Raw genomic sequence first — 18,551 nt, forward strand, 5'->3', positions numbered from 1 at the left:
AATTTTTTAAAAGTATAGATACTATATTCCAAGAAATCATATGAAAACTGCCAAGATCCATTAGAATCGGCCAGCAAAGTGAAGATAGAAAGAATCCACTATTCACCACCTGAAAGAAACTCCAAAAGGGGAAGTCCCAGAAATGTCATAGCCAAAATCCAAAGCTCCCATATCAAAGGAAAAAAAAATACTGTAAGCATCCTGAAAGAAGCAATTCAAATATCAGGGAACTACAGTCAAGCTCACGTAGGAACCGGAGACTTCTGATATAATTGAGACATCTTGGAACAGCTTTCTTAAAGGCAAAAGAGAGAGCCCTACAGCCAAAAATAACATACTCTGCCAACCTGAGTATAGTCCTACAGGAAGCAAAAAAAAAAAAGGATCTTAAATCTAATGGAAGACTTTGAAGAATTGCTGGTGAAAATATGAGAGATGAGTAAGAACTTTGAAGTACAAACAAAAGAGAAACCTAAAAAAGTTAAATTTATTTCAGTAATTGTAAGGATCTGTATGATGATATAGTGCTCACATTCTAATAGAAAAAAACAAGTCTTTTCAGAACCTTAAGTATTCAAAGGATATTGAGGAAGTTAAATAAATAAAGGAGAGTTTCAGGGCATCAAGGGGGATATATTGTTTCTGTTCTGAGTATCTGAAGACAAAAAAAAAAAGGAAGGTAAAAAGAATACACTCTAATATATAAGGAAGAAGGGGGTAGAACTCACTGTTTTATACTTGGGATATGTAACAAGAAGAATAATACAAACATAGAGGGATGAGTGAGAGGAATGGGTATCAGTAGACTTCTCATCCTACCTTAGCCCCCTCCTCTGAGTGGTGAGTTTCTCCCAGGAACTTTGATTGAGAATGCATAAACCCACCATGCTCACTCCTCTGTGGGCTCCACTCCTGACTCTCTGGACTGCTGCCCCTTGTCCCACTCCAGCCTTCTCCTTCCCCCATTAAAATATAAGGTCCTTAAGGGCAGGGACTATCTTTTTGCTCTTATTTGTATTTCCAGTTTTTAGTATAGTACCTGGCATATAGTAAATTTAATAAAAGCTTTGTCTATTTATCCCAGGCCTGCCTTCCTCCTCAACTCCCACAGAAGAAAAGTCCAAGCTGCTCCCTCTTCTGGCAAAATTGTGCCCACACCACATCACTCCCAACTATTTTTGCCCCTTTGGAAAAAAAAAATACAGTCAAAGAAGACTGGTCACTGCCTCCTTTCTCCATATTCTCTATCTGTTGTGCAGGTTCTTTCTCTTCAAAATGATATCGCTGTTTGCAGGTAAGGAAAGAAGCAGAAGGCCAAAATACAATGTTCTCTATTTTTTCAAAAGTGTCGGGGTGGGGGAGGGAAGCAGCTCATCTTTCTGGCATTGGCAAACTGTGAATTCTCACATCAGTGTACCATTGGGTTTCCTTTTCGTCTCTTTGTTGTCTTCCTTAAGTGATCTGTTATCACTCTGAAACCTGACTGGCAGGTCTTCACAATATCTAGGCTTAAACAAAAATTGCTATTGTTAAAATGGAAGTGACCGTGAATTCAATAGCATGTAATTATGTCTTACCAATAGGTGTGGGGTGACCAGTGTTTGGCTGCAGGGAGAGATGTAATCTTATAACTTTCTTCTTTAGTCCACGTGTGAACTTGTATCAGATTATTGACCTGTAGGCTTTCTGAATTACACTGCCTCCATAAAATCCATTAGCTTAGGACCTTTTGTAACTATCTAGCAGTTACTTACTACACTTTATACATAATAAGCGCTCAGTGAATGTGACACCACCACCACCTCCACCATCACCACCAGTAGGCAGCTAGCCAGGCCAAATGTGGCCCAGCCAGAATGACATCTGATGCATTTTGAGAGCAATCGGCATATTTTGCCAGCCCTGTCTCTGCTCTTGCCAGGCAGCTAGCTCTCAGACTCTCAGCAGGAGGGGACATGAAAGTCTTTTGCCACACCTGACAGCATTGTCAGACAGACAGACACAGTGAGAGAGACAGAGACAGAGCACGCTACTGAGCTGAGACCCATCACCCCTATAGAGACGGGAGGAGAGAAAACTATCAGCTGCTTTGGACACTCCTCTCCTAATAGGCTTCATGAGTACAATCTGGTTTCATTTTTGTTTTTTGGGGTTTTAATAAATTTTCATGTGACACTCAAGTCACAGCCCAGCAGAGGGCAGTAGCTTACCCACATAAATTTGATCTTACACAGCAGAATGAGTCAAACAGATTAAAGATGGGCTCAGGTGGTTTCTGAGAGAAATAAATATGGGCTGTAATCAGGAGCTCAGAGCTACAAGAATGATTGGACATAAGCACTGCCTTCCTCCGAGAGGCACTTTTCAGTCAGTCTGTGTGGATGTGGCCCACCAGTCACACAGCAATGTCATTGTTGCTGAAATTCTAATGCATGGATACATCTGTGAGCCTTTATGAATGTGGAGGTGGGGGGGAATCAAAAGCAAGGAGTAACCCTGGGTTAAAATTTGGTTCTCTTAAGTCAAAATTTTATTGTGTCTCCTTTTGGAAGGAGTACCTGTTATTTCTTTAGTGTGTCAAATTAAGTGGTGTCAAACAGAACAGGAGCCAACAAACCATCTATAAGGATCTCAGCTGCTTAGAAAACCACATAGTAACATTATCTATGTCTATTATGTTTTTATTTATTTTGTTAAATATTTCCTAGTTACATTTTAATCTGGTTCAGCAGCACTCAGGAGTATTACACCACATGGTCAGCTCCAGTTTTTGATGTCTCTGATGCAGATAACTCCCGACATGGAAACTCCCTCTAATATCTCTGTTGTTAACTTAGAGAGTAGTTGTGTGGGGCACTGAGAAATAGTCACAGAGCTAGCATGTGTCATAGACAGGCCTTGAACCCAGATCCTACTGGTCACAAGGCTAACTTGCCATCCCCTACACTAAGCCTGCCTTGCATCTCCAAGTAAAAATGTTGTGTATGTTCCATTTTATTAATTAGTGAATGTTCTATTAGATTTTCCTTCAAAGACTTGTAGAAATGGCCAGTTCCAAGATATGAGATGGCAGTGAATAGTTGGAATAAAAAATAAATGTGGTGATTATGTCTTCTATTTTCTTTTTAATGCTCTTATGCCACTTGAAATTTTTACTTTGTTGGGGGCAATTTGGAGAAGAAAAATAAATCTAGAAAGCATACAATTCAGAGAACACAATTCAGGCCAAGGCTGATACTGAGAGTGGTTTGGATCAAAGTTGATGCCAAAACTAAAAGAAAAGTTAAGACCAAGAGGTAAACAAGCTATTAGTCTTCTTTTGTTGCTTGTATTCCATGTCATATAGTGTCATCTGATATTTAAGAGTTTTGGACTTGGAGTGAGAAAACTAGAGTTCAAGACCTGACTACCACTTAGTAGCTCTGTGAGCTTGGGCAAGTCACCCTCTGACCCTGAGTTGGTTCACCTATAAAATGAGGATAAATAATGCTACCTACAGCTCAGAGGGTTGTGGAAAGGAAAGGGCTTGTAAAACTCTAAAATAGTGTATATATGGTAAGCTATTATTATTTTGTGTCCGTTTATGTAAACAAGGGTTCATAACCAGTTTATTTACAAGGTAATGAGTTGTTGAAGCCATAGCAATTCCCATCTGCTCAGGCATGGCTTGTGATCTCAGTGGTGGAGAGAAGACCCACTTGGACAAAATCACTGATTCTTGGAGTATTAAGGTATTAGGTACAGATACCAAGTAAGCTTCATATGTAGAACTGTTCTGAGAGGGTTTCTGAATGTACCTTTTTCCTCAGGATTATAGGATCCCAGATTTAGTGTGAAAGAGACCTTGAAGGTTCTGTTGTCCAGCCCCCTCATTTTATAGAGAGATTCGCTGACCTTGATCCCCCAGGGAATAAATTGCAGTTTAGATTGGGACCCAGGTCGTCTGATTCCACAGCCAACATTTTTTCCACTGTACAACAATACCTCCTTTTGTTGTGACATCTACTGATGATGAAGGTGCATACTGTCATAAGAGGTAAAAGAACTATTCAACATTTGATGAACCCCCACATTGGCTTCATTAGAGCAGTCCCAGGATTACCATGAAATGAATAGCAGCACTGCTTTGACCCATAAGTCATCCAGAGAGGGTGAGAAATAGCATTGTAATTAGCTTCAAATCATACATCCAGTGCTTGCTTAGTTGACCATTGGAAAGTAATTTAGTTCCTCTGAGCATCAGGTTAATTATATAAAAAACTAGGATAATAGTAATTGTGGTATTTGCTTTATAAGATTGTGGGGAGGATCGAAGAAATAATGAATATATAGTACTTTGCCAAATTCAGAGAACAGTGGCTAGAGCTCTGGACCTGGAATGAGGAATACCCAAGTTCAAATCCAGACTTATACATTTGGTCCCTGAGCAAGTCACTTAACCTCTGTTTGCTTCAATTTTCTTAACTGAAATGGGGATAATAATAATAACACCTACCTTCCAGGGTTGTTGTAAGGATCAAATGAAGTGATGTTTGTGAAGTACTTAATATAGTGCCTGACACATAATAGGCTCTGCTTAACTATTATTAACATATTTTTGTTTATTGTTTTTTCCCTCTGCTCTACTCCCTGTCCTCCATCTTCCCACCCCCTTCTGCGATAGGCATGTTCTGAAGGACTTTCAGCTTGGAACTCCCTCCCTACCTCTTTCCCTAGGTCCTGGTTAGAGAATATGTCACATGTGGCCCACTGTATCATGTAAGCTGCTTCAGCCATGCCTCACTTTACTTCCCCAAATCTTCTCACTAGCAGCCTTACCTCTGGATGATCTCCCACTTTTTCCCCTACCCCACACTTCCAGTTATGGAACCATGATCAAATCAATACTTCTACTGTTACTGCTATTGCTACTGGAAGGAGTATGCCAATCTACTTTTCCAAACTCTACTCACTATCCCTGTGACTTTTCAAACCAAGATGCTGGCTACCGCTCCCCTATAGGTGTTGTCTCTCCAATTAGTCTCTAAGCTTCTTGAGGGTGAGGACTATTTTCACCTTATTTTTGTACCTCCAATGTTTGACACTTAGTAAGTGCTGAATAAATGCTTTTTCATCCATTCATTCATGCATGTCAGCTATTACTATGAATTATTTAGAGATTAGAGTGGCAAGTCAAAAGAACACCCTAGAGGTACCAAATTCCCCAGCTTGGGAAAGTACAAAGTTCAAGAGACTGTTCCCAAATCTGAGATATTATCTTCTCTCCTCCTACTCCTCAAACAGTCTATTTCCTGCTTCCTGGAGAGAATGATATTCCTACCATTTCTGCCCACCTCAGGTGAATCTGAGATCTTTGAAGCACAAGAGGACTTGCAAAAGAGCCACTGGAAGAGAAACATCAGATTCTTGACAAAGATGATAAGACTTTTTTGGCTCAGCTGAGCAAAGTATATTATTGGAATCAATTAGAAATGCATGGAATAGCTTTGGTAATGGTCAGCCCCCATATTCAGGGGACCTTTGTAATTTTTCCTTTTTTAAAAAAAATCAGGTCAACAAATATCAAGGAAAATATCTTTTAAAATAGTTTAAAGATTTACAGTAATATGAAAAAGGATCTTTTTTTATCATTTGTTAACCAAAAACAGTATCACAAGTACATGAGACATTGCATTGCAACTAGATTTATTATAACAGAAATGAGTATACATGCGGAACCCAAAGCCAGAGCAAAGAGTTCACAATCCATGCAGTATGACAACTCAAAAGGCTAGTTCGAGGGTCCCCTTAACATCCCTAATAGTTATTTTAGATTTTTTTAATTGTTAAAAGGAATATAGAACAATAAAAACCATTAGAAGACATGTTCCTAAATGATTATCCCCTTTATCCCATATGCCTAATGGATTTCAACATTCAAAAATTTGCTATAAAAATTAAGATTAGTAAGTGCTGAATAAATGCTTTTTCATCCATTCATTCATGCATGTCAGCTATTACTATGAATTTGGTTGCATATAAGCATTTCAGCAAAGACAGCTGTGAATTATATGTATATGTATATATGTATATATATATGTGTATGTTTATGTTTATGTATATGTATGTATATATATATATGTTTATGTATATGTTTATGTATATGTATGTGTGTGTGTACGTATATATATATATATATATATATATATATATATATATATATATACATATATATTTGGCAAGGCAAATTGGGGTTAAATGACTTGCCCAGAGTCACACAGCTAGTAAGTGTTACATGTCTGAGGTCAGATTCGAACTCAGGACCTCCTGACTCCAGGGCCAGTACTCTATCCACTGTGCCACCTCGCTGCCCCATGTGGATTATATTTTGATCAGAGAGCACCATCATGGATCCTGAGTTTGGGGCAGGTAAACTTCAGTTTAGCTGTATGTGTATAGTGAATTAAATCTTACTTTTCCCCAGTTTCCATTCCACCTATCTTAGCCTTTATGCAAATGCAAGATATGTTTGCACACATAAACAGTAATATATGAAATATATACAAAAATATTTTATTTTGGTTTCATACTCTTGTCCATAGAGGTAAAGGGAAATGGTAAAGTGATTCTATTTCATTATTCATATAATTAAAACCAAAAAGTGGGGACAGGTATTTGCTCTAAATGTTAAATTCCTTGAAGGCAGGAACTGCTTCCATTTTATCTTTGTATACCCAAAGCCTAGTAGAGTGCCTAGCACATAGTAGGTGGTAGTTGTTTTAATGTTTATTGAATTGAATAGAATTGCCCAGGTCTGCTATTCTTTCATTCATTGATTTATCATACATCTATTAAGCATTTATATACTAGACTCTGGAGATTAAAAAAAAAAAACATGCAATAAGCCCACTGGGTCAGTCAATGATCACTTTATTTTTCCTTCATAGCCCAGCCCCACCCCCACTTCCACCCCAACACTTAAATAATGACAGAGAATAAATCGTATGAGTCATTATTATCACTTTTACATGTATTATAGAATACCTTTCAAAAGGGTATTAAGCTTTGATGCTGAATCAAATTTAATAGTTATTGAATAAAGTGTCCTGCACTTAGAACCTGAACTATCTAATATTCCGAGGTTAAAGATTAACATTCTGACCAGGTACAATATGTTTCTTTGAAACCTGTCCTATTTTCAATTTTCAGACATAAGCCCCTCCTTTTTGTAGTTTATCACAAGCTTTGATACTGATTGAACTTGGTCTAGACAGATAGCAAAAGACTTTTCAGTAGTTGCTAAGGAACTGGATTAGTTGCTAATCTAGGGAATGTATTATTCATTTTAGTTTCCATTTATTCCTTCAGCACTTTAATTGCAGATAAATGTTTTTTAGAGCTCTCCTGAGTCCAAAGTTTCTTCACTTAGTGGGGTAGTAGAAATGATATAAGGCTCTGTTTACATTTGCCACACTAGCACTCCAGCAGCATTCAGAGATGACATGGTTCTGTTGAAAGTAGAAGCATCTGGCCACCCAGAGGGAACCACAGACATTGATAAACTTTGCAAGCAGCAGCCGACTACTCACCCAGAGTTCAGTCATTCAGTCATTGTTGCCCTGCTCTTTAATCTAACACCAGCATCTCAAATCACCTCTTTATGTGTCATATGGTATAATTCTGGTAACCTGCTTCTAAATTTAGGTAGTTTAGAGAATCATTTGCTTGGATAAATGGTACAATTTTAGCACTACAGTTATGCTAACTTAAAGAAATTGCATTAGGAAAATCTAAACATAAAAATGGATGGTTAAGGAGATGATTATTTTGTATTGTGATAAGATCCTTACTTTAAAAATGCATTCACAGCAAACTTCCAATAATGATGATGACGATGATGATGATGATGATGATGATAAGTAGACTTACATAGTACTTTAAAATTTTCAAAATGCTTTAATATACTTTAGAATAAGATTCTTTTTGCAAAATTTTCAGGAACGTATGCCTGTCACATATAAAGCATACTATCATATTAAAATTTTTTTTCAACTTTCCCCATGAAATACTTATTTAGAAGTATTATCTGGTTTTAAGAGAGATAACTGGGATGTTGTAGATAGAAAATTGGCTTTGGTGCCAGAAAAATCTTACACATAGATAAGTGACCCTGGGAAAATCACAACAACCTCTCAGTGCTCTTGCCAACTTTCCAAGATTATTAAGTTGCAGAGAAGTTGCCAACATAGTAGTAGCATGAATTTCCTCATCTGGAAGTTCCTCATGACGATGAAAAAACAGGCCAAAGCCCTATTCCTTTCCTATCTCCTGTGCCTCACATCGCCCTTGTCACTTTTGCATCCTGTCTTTTCTCCTTAAAGTGACATTCTATGAAATGCCAATATTTACTGTGGATGCAGTATTTGCATCCATGAAGTTTTATCGTATTTAGGTAAACAGAAGACCAGTGGTGGGGATGAGAAGGTCGTGAAATGCACAGATCTTTAGCAGTAAGTGACCACTGCTGTTTCTGTTTCTGACTATTCCTCCCAAGGACTTCCTGCCATGTCTGATAGTCTGTGCCTCCTCTGGCGTTAAAGTCACCCAGTTTTACAAGCCTGTCCTCCTTTGGCACATTGATGATCAAGGTCTCCAGGTCATTATAAAGTTTTTCTTTGACCTCATCAAGGTTCATCATGGTAAGAGCATACACACTGTTGATGGTGGCATGGTTCTTTCCTACAAGTGGCAATTGCATTGTCATGTGCCAGTCATTCACTCCTTTTGGGAGGCATACAAACTTGTTGACTAGATTAGTTTTCATTGCAAAACCTATACCAGCTTCATGGCACTCCCCATCACTGTAACCACTCCAGCAGAACATGTATTCACCTCTTACTTTGGTAAGCAGGCCTTCATTTGCCAGCCTTGTTTCACTCAAGACTACTGTTTGGATGTGATACCTGCTGAGTTCTCTCACAAGAGCTGTTCATCTTTCAGGTGTACGGGATTTTTGTGTTGTCCATAAGCACACATTCCATGTACCAATGGTGAGTGGAATCATCTTCAAAAGAGTTTTTGTCCATTTTTTTTGTTTTGACCACAGGTTGGGATCCCTACCTGCCATGGTAAGCAGGCCAGGGTTAGGTTAGGTGAAGCAATTTGTGGGGTACCTTTTCTAGCCCCTTCTTCATGCCAGGGGGTGAGCAGTGCAGTCCTTAGAAAAGGCCAGGGAGTTGCCAAATCCTACTGCTACTTCAGTTCAGTGAGAAGACAACCCTATAGCCTCGGCCTCCTATGTATGGGGTTGTGACTACAACTCCCAGTGTATGCACACCTACTGCTTCCTCACTTGTCTGTTGCCACAAGACTTTGAGGAATGTAAAAATGGTAAAATGGTATGGGTGATGTCTTTTGACTGACACATAAATTGGATTTAAGTGAGGCAGTGTTGCAGAAGTTATCAGCCTCACTCTATCTTCCAGAGTCATCTAAGTCCAGTGGCAGGACAAAAGTCAATATGACTGGCAGTGGCCTGGGATGCAGTGGATGACCTTGTTTTTGATGTTTTACCAAGCTCTAAGTACTACATAGCACCTACTTCAGCATCCTTCATGGACATTGGAAAAAAATTATTCTCATCTGCTTATTCCACTGGAGGAAGTCTTCCCATGATTGGGGTAGACATCCTCCCAATTCACCGATGAGTTTAAGGGCCCTTGGTTATCCTAAACCTGGTTTAGCCCATCTGCTGAAACGATTTACTGGGGTGTGGCCACTGTACATGTTATAGCTTCTTGGAGCCACAGGTGAGAGTTGGGTGAGTCAGGTAGACACCAAAAGGGGAAAGCCCCGAAAAAGGCTCGGCAGCCATCACACCAGAGGACCTAGTCTTCCCTGGACACCCATACACCCCACATATAAAATACATATATGACAGCTACTGGTACCATAGAGATGGGAAGACCTTTCTTTCTTTGTAGAATCTTCAGCCATTCTCCCCATGAGTACAGTTTCTCCGATGGTCAGACTGCTACCTCGGTTCCCAGCGTCTGCTGCTGGGAATCACATTCCTTGAAGCTGCTACTTGCCTCAGATAAGTGGCTGTATCCATATCTGGAGTGTGTTATCTCTGCTCCCTGTTAGATGCAGTGTCTCCTACCAGTCAGGTAATTCCCCTTGAAAACTACATGGTCAGTGATGGGGTGGGAGTAAGGGAGAGAAACAAATTCTCTTTCCCCCTCCCCCAAAGAGGTCTCTTCTTTAGGCAACCCCCAACTTTCAACCTTTTCCACAGCAGAACTCAAACTGTTTAAATTCACCCAGGGCCCAGCTTTTTAAAGCCCTCAGACATGTGCCTAATTTGTTTGCCCGCTTCTTGCTTCAATCAGAGAAGTATTTGTAGCTCATAAAGGGACCAGTTCATTGAGGCATCTCAACAGTTAGTTAATCCCCCATTAGCACCTTGTGCCTGGGCCTTTTGTGACAATGTCAATTGAGTAGGGATGGGAAGGAATCACATTCCCCATCTGTTACAATGTCTTTGAAATTTTGGTGGCATAACAGGTGTGGAGTATTGCATATGTTGTGAGAAATGGTCACTGTGCTGGTTGATTTTACTTATCTGAGCTCATGTATCAAGAAAGTACTGATGTAAAAACAAATTAAATTTAAATTATATCTAGCATTTATATAGCTTTAAAGCTGCAAAGTGATTTTACATATTATGTTTTCTCATTTGATCCTCAAAATAACCTGATGGGGAAGGTGCTATTATTATCCCAAATTTATGGAAGAAGAAACTGAGTCTGACAGAGGTTAAGTGATTTGCCCAGGGTCAGATAACTAACTGCCTTAATATTGTAAATAGATTAATTAATTATAGCATCAAAGGTAATAGCAGAAAAACCCTCTATAGAAATCTATCTCCTGCTGAATTATAAGAAGCAGTCACATAAACAGACAGCAAAATTGTGTCTAATATATGTCATATAAAATCTATTTAAAATTTTGAAACAAATCTGGACTCCAATATAAACTAGAAAAGTTAGTAAGGACAAGTTAAGTTTTCTCATAATATTCAGAAATCAAGGTTTGTGACTGACCAGGAGTAGACCTTGGGTTTTCACAGAGTCACTACATAGGTGTTACTATTGCAAACATCTGAGCTGTTATTGTTGTTTAGCCTAAAACAAAGTACTTTACAAAGTAAACTAATACTGTTTTTTAAAAAAAAGATTCTTTTTGCCCCCTAATGATGATGATCTTATTTTTTACAGTAGAATTAAAGGGCTAGAACTTGAGAACCATTAGAGGAAAGTATCAGATTCATCTTTGTTTGTGAATCTGGGGTGTGATCACTAGAGTGACACATCCTTTTCATCCTGTGGGATTCTTTTTCATAACTTAATGTAAAGCCTCCATGGAGAATCTGCAGACCCAGATGTGCAGGGGACTTTCTTTGCAATCTTCTGGTATCTTGTGGATACCGTTGCAGCACTTGGACTTTCCATGTCTTATCCTTCACTCTTTGTTTTGTTTGGTGTTTTGTCGGGAGACTGGGTCTCCCTGTCCTGCTTGGGTTGGAAGTAGAGCAGCTACTCTTGGGTCTGATCCCACATTGAGCATATGGGAATTCACCTCCTCCACTGGCAGCCTGGTATCTGCTGCCCCCATGGGCTTACCATTTTGGTGCCAGACATAGTGCAGTCACCCAGTTAGCTTTGGTCCTACCATAGCTCAGTACTCCCAAGCTCAAGTGATCAAGCTTCAGCCTCCCCAGTAGCAAGAATTAGAGGTGTACACCACCATACCTGTCCCCTTCATTTTTGATGTTTAATCACCTCCTTCTCCTTTTCTGGTTCATTTCTTCATAATATAAGCTCTTGGGGGCAGGGACTGTCTTGCTTTTGTATATTTCTATCCAGTCCTTCACACAGAATAAATACCTAATAAAGGATATTCATTCAGAGAAAAGAGAAGAGGACCCAGGACAGACTTTTGTGATAAAGTCGCAGTTAGGGGCTGGGATATGAATCATGATATAATGAAGGAGTCCAGAAAGAAATGACCAGACATGTAGGAGAATTGAGAGAGCAGCATCACCATGAAAACCCAGATAAGAGAGAATTAGCCATAGCATAAGGTGATTGATGATGTCATAGGACCCTCTCCATTGTCTTTTCATTAACTCACACATTGATTCTTCAGAAACTCTGGTTTCCCATTCCTTGAAGCCACACAGCATCACTGGAAGAATATTTTTTGAATAATGGGCCACTGTCTAAGGGAGAATGGTGGTAAAGTAGCAAACAAATCTGGTACTTTGTGTGAATTTATTTATACCCCAGAACTGCTTCCAAATTGGTGTAGAACTTCCATAGCATGCACAGCCAAAGTCTGGATACCACATAGGGTAGCATCCTTTCCTACCTTCACTCCTAAAGCAGTAACAAGTATGAGTCTTCAGGTTTTTAAAATGCCCATTAAAAGCTACTGTGATATGTTTAGTATAGGGCCATTTGGGCCCGAAGGAACTAAGGTAGTTTTCATAGGCTTAAGGACACTTGAAAAAATCTGGCATGATCAGCATCACATATTAAATAACAAATCTCCTTTCAATACAGGTGGCACAATGGATAAAGTGCCAGGCCTCAAGTTGGAAAGTCTCCTCTTCATGAGTTCACATCTGGCCTTAGACACTTCCTAGCTCTGTGACCCTGGGCAAGTCATTCAACCCTGTTTGCCTCGGTTTTCTCATCTGTAAAATGATCTGGAGAAGGAAATGGCAAACCACTCCATTATCTTTGCCAAAAAGACCTCAAATGGGGTCACAAAGAGTCAGACAAAATGACAAAACAATAACAACAGCAACAACTGATTGTGTGCTAGTATTGATTGGTTCCTGTGTTACGTTTCTTAAATCTCAGTTAGCCATAAACAATCTGGTATAATGGATTGAATGTTGGACTTGAAATGAGTTTGAAATTCAGCTCTACCTCTATATTACCTGGGGGCTCTGGGCAAGTCACTGAAGCCAGGCCACAGTTTCCTCCTCTATAAAATTCTGGGATGGACCAGATGGTTTTTAAGCCCCTTTTAATTCTTTTAATAAGCCTCCTCTACTCTAAGATAAGTTCTTTCGCATACTGAGCCAACTGGTTATATCACTAAGATGTATTTTTTGCCAATTTGAGAACTTATTTTTTTCTTCCATAAACATCTTTATTGACTAGTTTTTAATTTGCTAAATCCTATAACATAATGTGATTTTAATGCACTTCATTTAATAGGCAGAAAAATATTCTTTTTAAAAGGTATGACTAAATAACAATGGGACAATTTCAAGAGATGAAGTTGTTTATTATTTAGCTGCAATTATTCTAAAATTCTGGGACTATCTTAGAAAATTAACCTTATGCTTTAGATACAGTACTTAAAGATGTTCAATTAATGAAAGAGATACCATTGCATTATGGGCTTCTAAATTACCTGAAAAGAATCATAGACCTTTAAGAAAATTGTAGTACATAATTAATTCAAAGCTAGTTTCAAATTCCAGAAAAAATATTTAATGTAAATTGTAGTTTTGTCCCTTACATATAGTAGACTGCATGACATGGTGGAAAGGGTACTGAACCTGATGTCAAGAGTGTTTGGGACCAAAACCCAGTTCTGTGACTTTACTGGTGCCTGAGGGACCTTAGGCAAGCAATATTTGCCTTCTGTGGCCCTCAGTTTTCCTCATCTGTAAAAGTTAAGAGCTCTAAAGTCCGTTCCAGCTCTAAAGCCTATCACCTTGATCCAGATGTTTAATAAATATTTGTTAAATTTAATTAAATTATTTCTCAATGACCCAGATAATTGGGAGGCCCTCTGCAGCAGTTACCAAGAGAATAGTAAATTCAAATCTGTGTTGTATGTCTTCATGTTTAATTATAAGTATTTGAAGGTGTAGCCTCATCCAATCAGTAATTATATGGTACTGTGTGTAATGAAATGAAAGTGTTTTTACCCTACTGCCTTGTATATATCTGAGAGAACAAACATAAAGGAAAATGAGGTACATGTGCATGAACGCGCACACACACACACACACACAAACTGCTACGTCTTTAGGTTGATTTTACGTGTGTGGAAAGCTTTCTAAAATAATTACTAAAATAGTCATATATAATTCATATAAAGGAAGAAAGGAAATAAGCATTTATTAATCACCTATTGTATGTCAGGCATTGTGCTAAACACTTTACAATTATTATCTCTTTTGATCTTCTCAACAGCCTTGCAACACAAGTGCTATCATCCCCATTTTACAGATGAGGAAACTGAGGGAAACAGGTTAAGTGACTTGCCCAGGATCACATAGCTAATAAATGTTTAATTCTGGATTGGAACTCAGGTCTTCCTGACTGTAGGCCCAGTGCTTTATCCCACCGTGCTACCTAACTTTTATGATACATATATATGTGTGTATATGTGTGTATGTATATATATTTTATGTTGTATTTATATGTGTGTATACACACATAAATATATGTTTATATATATTCATATTCTTTGGGATAGAAAAAGGGACATTGACACTGATTATAATAATTTTGTACACAAATTTAATCAATATAATTTTTAAAGCCTTAATAATAAAATAGTTAAACTACCTGCCAAGTGAAGACTTCATTGGGAAGCTGAGAGCAAAGCAACACAAGTTTAGGATATAAATTCCTTTGTAAAGTCTTACAGAGAAGGATCATGGAAGATTATGAACAATATTACTCTATAAAACAGAAAGAAACATGGAGAACAAAGCTACTTTAAAGAAGGTTTTGCAAAGACTCAGCTAAGCAAAGTCATCTTGAGGGCATAAAAGGATGAAACTTAAAGAGGAAAACAGACAAAAGATGGAAAAGACGTACAAAGTTATTGTTGGGTTTTTTTTAATCTAACACACTCTTTCATTTTCAAGTACAGTGAAGCCTCCACACTTTTCTCCAACAGTTTCAAATGTCCTTATAGAGGAGATATAAAAGATATTGAAGAAAACAAGTATAGAAGAAGCATCTAAATGAGACCAACTATTCCCAGAAGAGATCTATGCTCGAAACAATGTGATTTTGAGGGCACTGAGGGAATGATCTCAAAGCATATAAAAGAGGGATAATATACCAAAGGCATGGAAAAAGTCTTCAGCATTATTACTGCCAAAAAAAGCAACCAAGAAATGATCAATAACTATCTACCCATGTGCTAACTTCTCATCTATATTAAATTTTTATGAGAATATTCTAAACAGCCAGTGAGAGCATCATTGGTGGGGCTGTAGATGTAAACGGGCTTTCACAAGAAGTATTTCACATTGTGCCATATCATTACCACTACACAAATGACTAAAAAAATATAGATCATCCCAGATCTTACCATGTTTACTTTGGTGGTTGGCATAAAAATTACTATAGAATCAAAGTTGCTAAAGTTGCTAAATATTTTCATTGCTTCCATATGTTGACTGATTTGTTGTAAATTTTGTGGTTTCTTGGGTTTGGAGGGGGATGCTGAGATCTTTTCCTTCTCTAAATCTGTTTGATAGAATGTGAGCTCCTCAAAGATTTCACACTATTTCATTTGTGTCTTTATATCTCTAGGACTTAGTACAGTGCCTAGCAGATAGTAGATTCTTAATAAATGCTCATTAATAAATGGATGATTTCAGGTAAAATTCACTTTAAGCAGCATGATAAATTTTTTCTGATCTATCATTAATATAGAAACTTCATTTTTCCACTGTACTATAAAATCCTCCCTGAAATTATCTCAAGATATCATTGCTTTTACAAATTATATAACATATGTATGAATTAAAGCTACATATGAAAAAGGTCACTGTATTGCATATGTGGCTTGTTAATTTCATATTGTGCTTTTCTCATTTTAATGTGTTGTTTTCTCAGCATTTGGCATGATTTAGATATCTCCTGGTATATCATGTGATTTCAGCTTTCTGATATTAACCTCTTTAGTAGTCTAAACTCAAGTGAACAGTGATTCACAGTAGTCGTTATACTAATCAAAAGACTATCATGTTGTTTTTCCATTTAGTCTAACTAATTGACCAAACTTCATGAACCAAAGCAGCCTCATCAGGCAGATAAATGATTGCAGAAGTGCTCTTTTTTTTTTTATGAGTGTGGTGCCCTCACCTGTGCTGTCTCATCCTTTGCTCTATTTTAGGAAATCTTCAGAAGAACTGGATATGGATAAAGTAACAGCAGCAATGGTACTAACCAGTTTGTCCACCAGCCCTTTGGTTCGAAGCCCTCCTGTGCGACCAAATGGTAAGTGTGTGATCCTCAGGAAAATGTTGCTTTATAGTCACAGAATCTTCATGCTTTGAAGGACCTTAAAATCCATCTAGTCCAGATGCATGACTCCCCTCCAAAATGACTCTTACAAGTGGCCTTCTGGTCCCTATACTCAAACAACTCCAGTGATAAGAAAGTCATGTCGTCATGGCAGCCCATTCCATTTTTTGGAGAACATTTAATTGTAAATAAATTTATTAGCAAATTTATTAGAATTTGTTCTCTAATAAAATTTATTAAAGCACTTAGTTGTCAATAATTTTTTCTTTAATTTCTACCCAGTATTCTTAGTTCTGTTCTCTAATGACCTTAGTTGCCAGATCCAATGGGTCTTTTACTTTTTTAGCACTCATTCTGTTGACCTCTCAGCAGTTTTTGAATCTGCTGACTGCTCCCTCCTGTTGGATAGGCTTCAGGGACATCACAACCTCCTAGTTCTCTTCCTTCTCTATGTAGGCAATTTTGCCCTCCAAAAAAGCTTCGTTTAAACTAGTGCCTCATGTAGAATAAGTAAATAAGGAGACTTTGGCATTAAAAATAAAATAGCTATAGTTTTCATGATTCAGAAACTATTCTTTGTCTCCTACTGCTGCTCATCTTCTTCCTAATCCCTTAATGAAAATCTTTCCCTCAGAGATCTATCTGCAACCCTATGTTTTCTTTAGACAAATTCATTCAGTCTCATAGCTCTCAAATACATAGCACTAACCCTGACTTCTCTTTTGAGCCACATCAGTCACTTAGCATTAATTAGGCACTTCTATGTGCCCTACCCTGAGGATACAAAGAAAAGCAAACTCAAACGCACACAAAAATACACCAAAAAAAACCAGCTTCTGAATTCCCTCAAGGAGTTCACCACCTAATATGTCCAGATCAGCATATTCAAAACCAAAATAATAATCCTATCTTCTAAATTTGCTCCCTTTTCTGATTTACTATTTCTCTGCATGGTACCACCATTTACACTGCATCCATATTTTAAATATTTGAATTCTCTTGAGTCTTTCTTCTCTTTCACATCTCATATAGAATCAATTATGATCAGTATGTGGAATCATATTGATTCCACCTCTACAGTATTGTTTGTAGCCATCCCTTTTCTTTATTTCTTTGCCACAGTCCCAATACAGGCCCTCATTAGTCTCTCCTGGAGTGTGCTTCCCTTCAGCTGTTCCAGCCTACACTCTCCCCTGCTTTCAAACCACTGTTTATAACCACTGCTAAAATCATCTTTCTCCACACAACAGCCAAAGCTTGGCATAGTACAGTAGGACAATCAAATCATTTACTCTGGACACTAAACTTCTATACAGTAAGATACCAATCACATGAAGTTTTTTTGGCTGCCATGTCACAGTTCACTTATATTGAGTCTGCAGTGCACTAAAATCCCTGAGTCATTTTTACATAAACTGTGGTCTAGTCACATTTCCCTCATATAAGACTTGTGGTTGATTTTTTTTTAACCTAAGTGCAGGGCTTAAGATTGATTCTTATTCATTTTCATCTTATTAGATGTGGGCCCTCTTTCTAGATCACTGGGAAATTATTTCTTATCTCAATCCTGTCTTTAAATATATTAGTCATTCTCTCTACCATACATAATTCAGACAAAATAATTCCCTCATGTAGGTCATCTGGGTACTAACTTGCTACCTCCTCACTAGCCTCAGGTTTCAGGCCCTAATTCACACAAGATCATAGGTTTAGAACTGGAAAGGGTTTTAGAAGTCATCTAGGCCAGAGGTGTCAAAGTTACTGCCCATGGCTACAAGCAACCTGCACTCCTTTGTGCAGCCTCAACCAAACTGAAATATAATTTGTTGTTGTTGAATCATTTTCAGTTATGACCAACTCTCCGTGACCTCATTTGGGATTTTCTTGGCAACGATACTGGAGTGGAGTGGTTTGTCATTTCCGTCTCCAGCTCATTTTATAGATGAGGAAACTGAGACAAACAGAGTTAAGTGACTTGCCCAGCACCACACAGCTAGTAGGTGTCTGAGGTCAAATTCAAACTTGGGTCCTTCTGACTCTAGGGCCAGCACTCTATCCAACTTCACCACTTAGCTGCCCCAAAATATAATTAGAAAATGTTTTGCAAAATAAATAAAAATATAACACAACGTGGATAATTAATGTTAACGTGTGGTTTTTCTAAGCCAATATGTAGCCTGTAGAGATCCATTCTACTTGAGTTTGACATAGTTG

The 18,551-nt window shown here is 38.0% G+C and overlaps 1 protein-coding gene across 2 annotated transcripts in view; it reads left to right on the forward strand.

Annotated features, from left to right (window-relative positions):
• The window catches only part of ZNF704 (zinc finger protein 704), a 349,579-nt gene that overhangs the window by 249,693 nt on the left and 81,335 nt on the right, over positions 1–18,551 (forward strand). For both annotated transcript variants that reach the window (XM_020976198.2, XM_020976199.2), the window contains exon 3: positions 16,207–16,310. In XM_020976198.2, coding sequence (XP_020831857.1) covers positions 16,207–16,310 — 104 coding nt within the window. The remainder of the gene's footprint in view (positions 1–16,206; positions 16,311–18,551) is intronic.

The sequence above is a fragment of the Phascolarctos cinereus genome, unplaced genomic scaffold (assembly GCF_003287225.1).
Source record: "Phascolarctos cinereus isolate Bilbo 61053 unplaced genomic scaffold, phaCin_HiC Scaffold_4;HRSCAF=312, whole genome shotgun sequence".
NCBI classification, from domain to species: Eukaryota; Metazoa; Chordata; class Mammalia; order Diprotodontia; family Phascolarctidae; genus Phascolarctos; species Phascolarctos cinereus.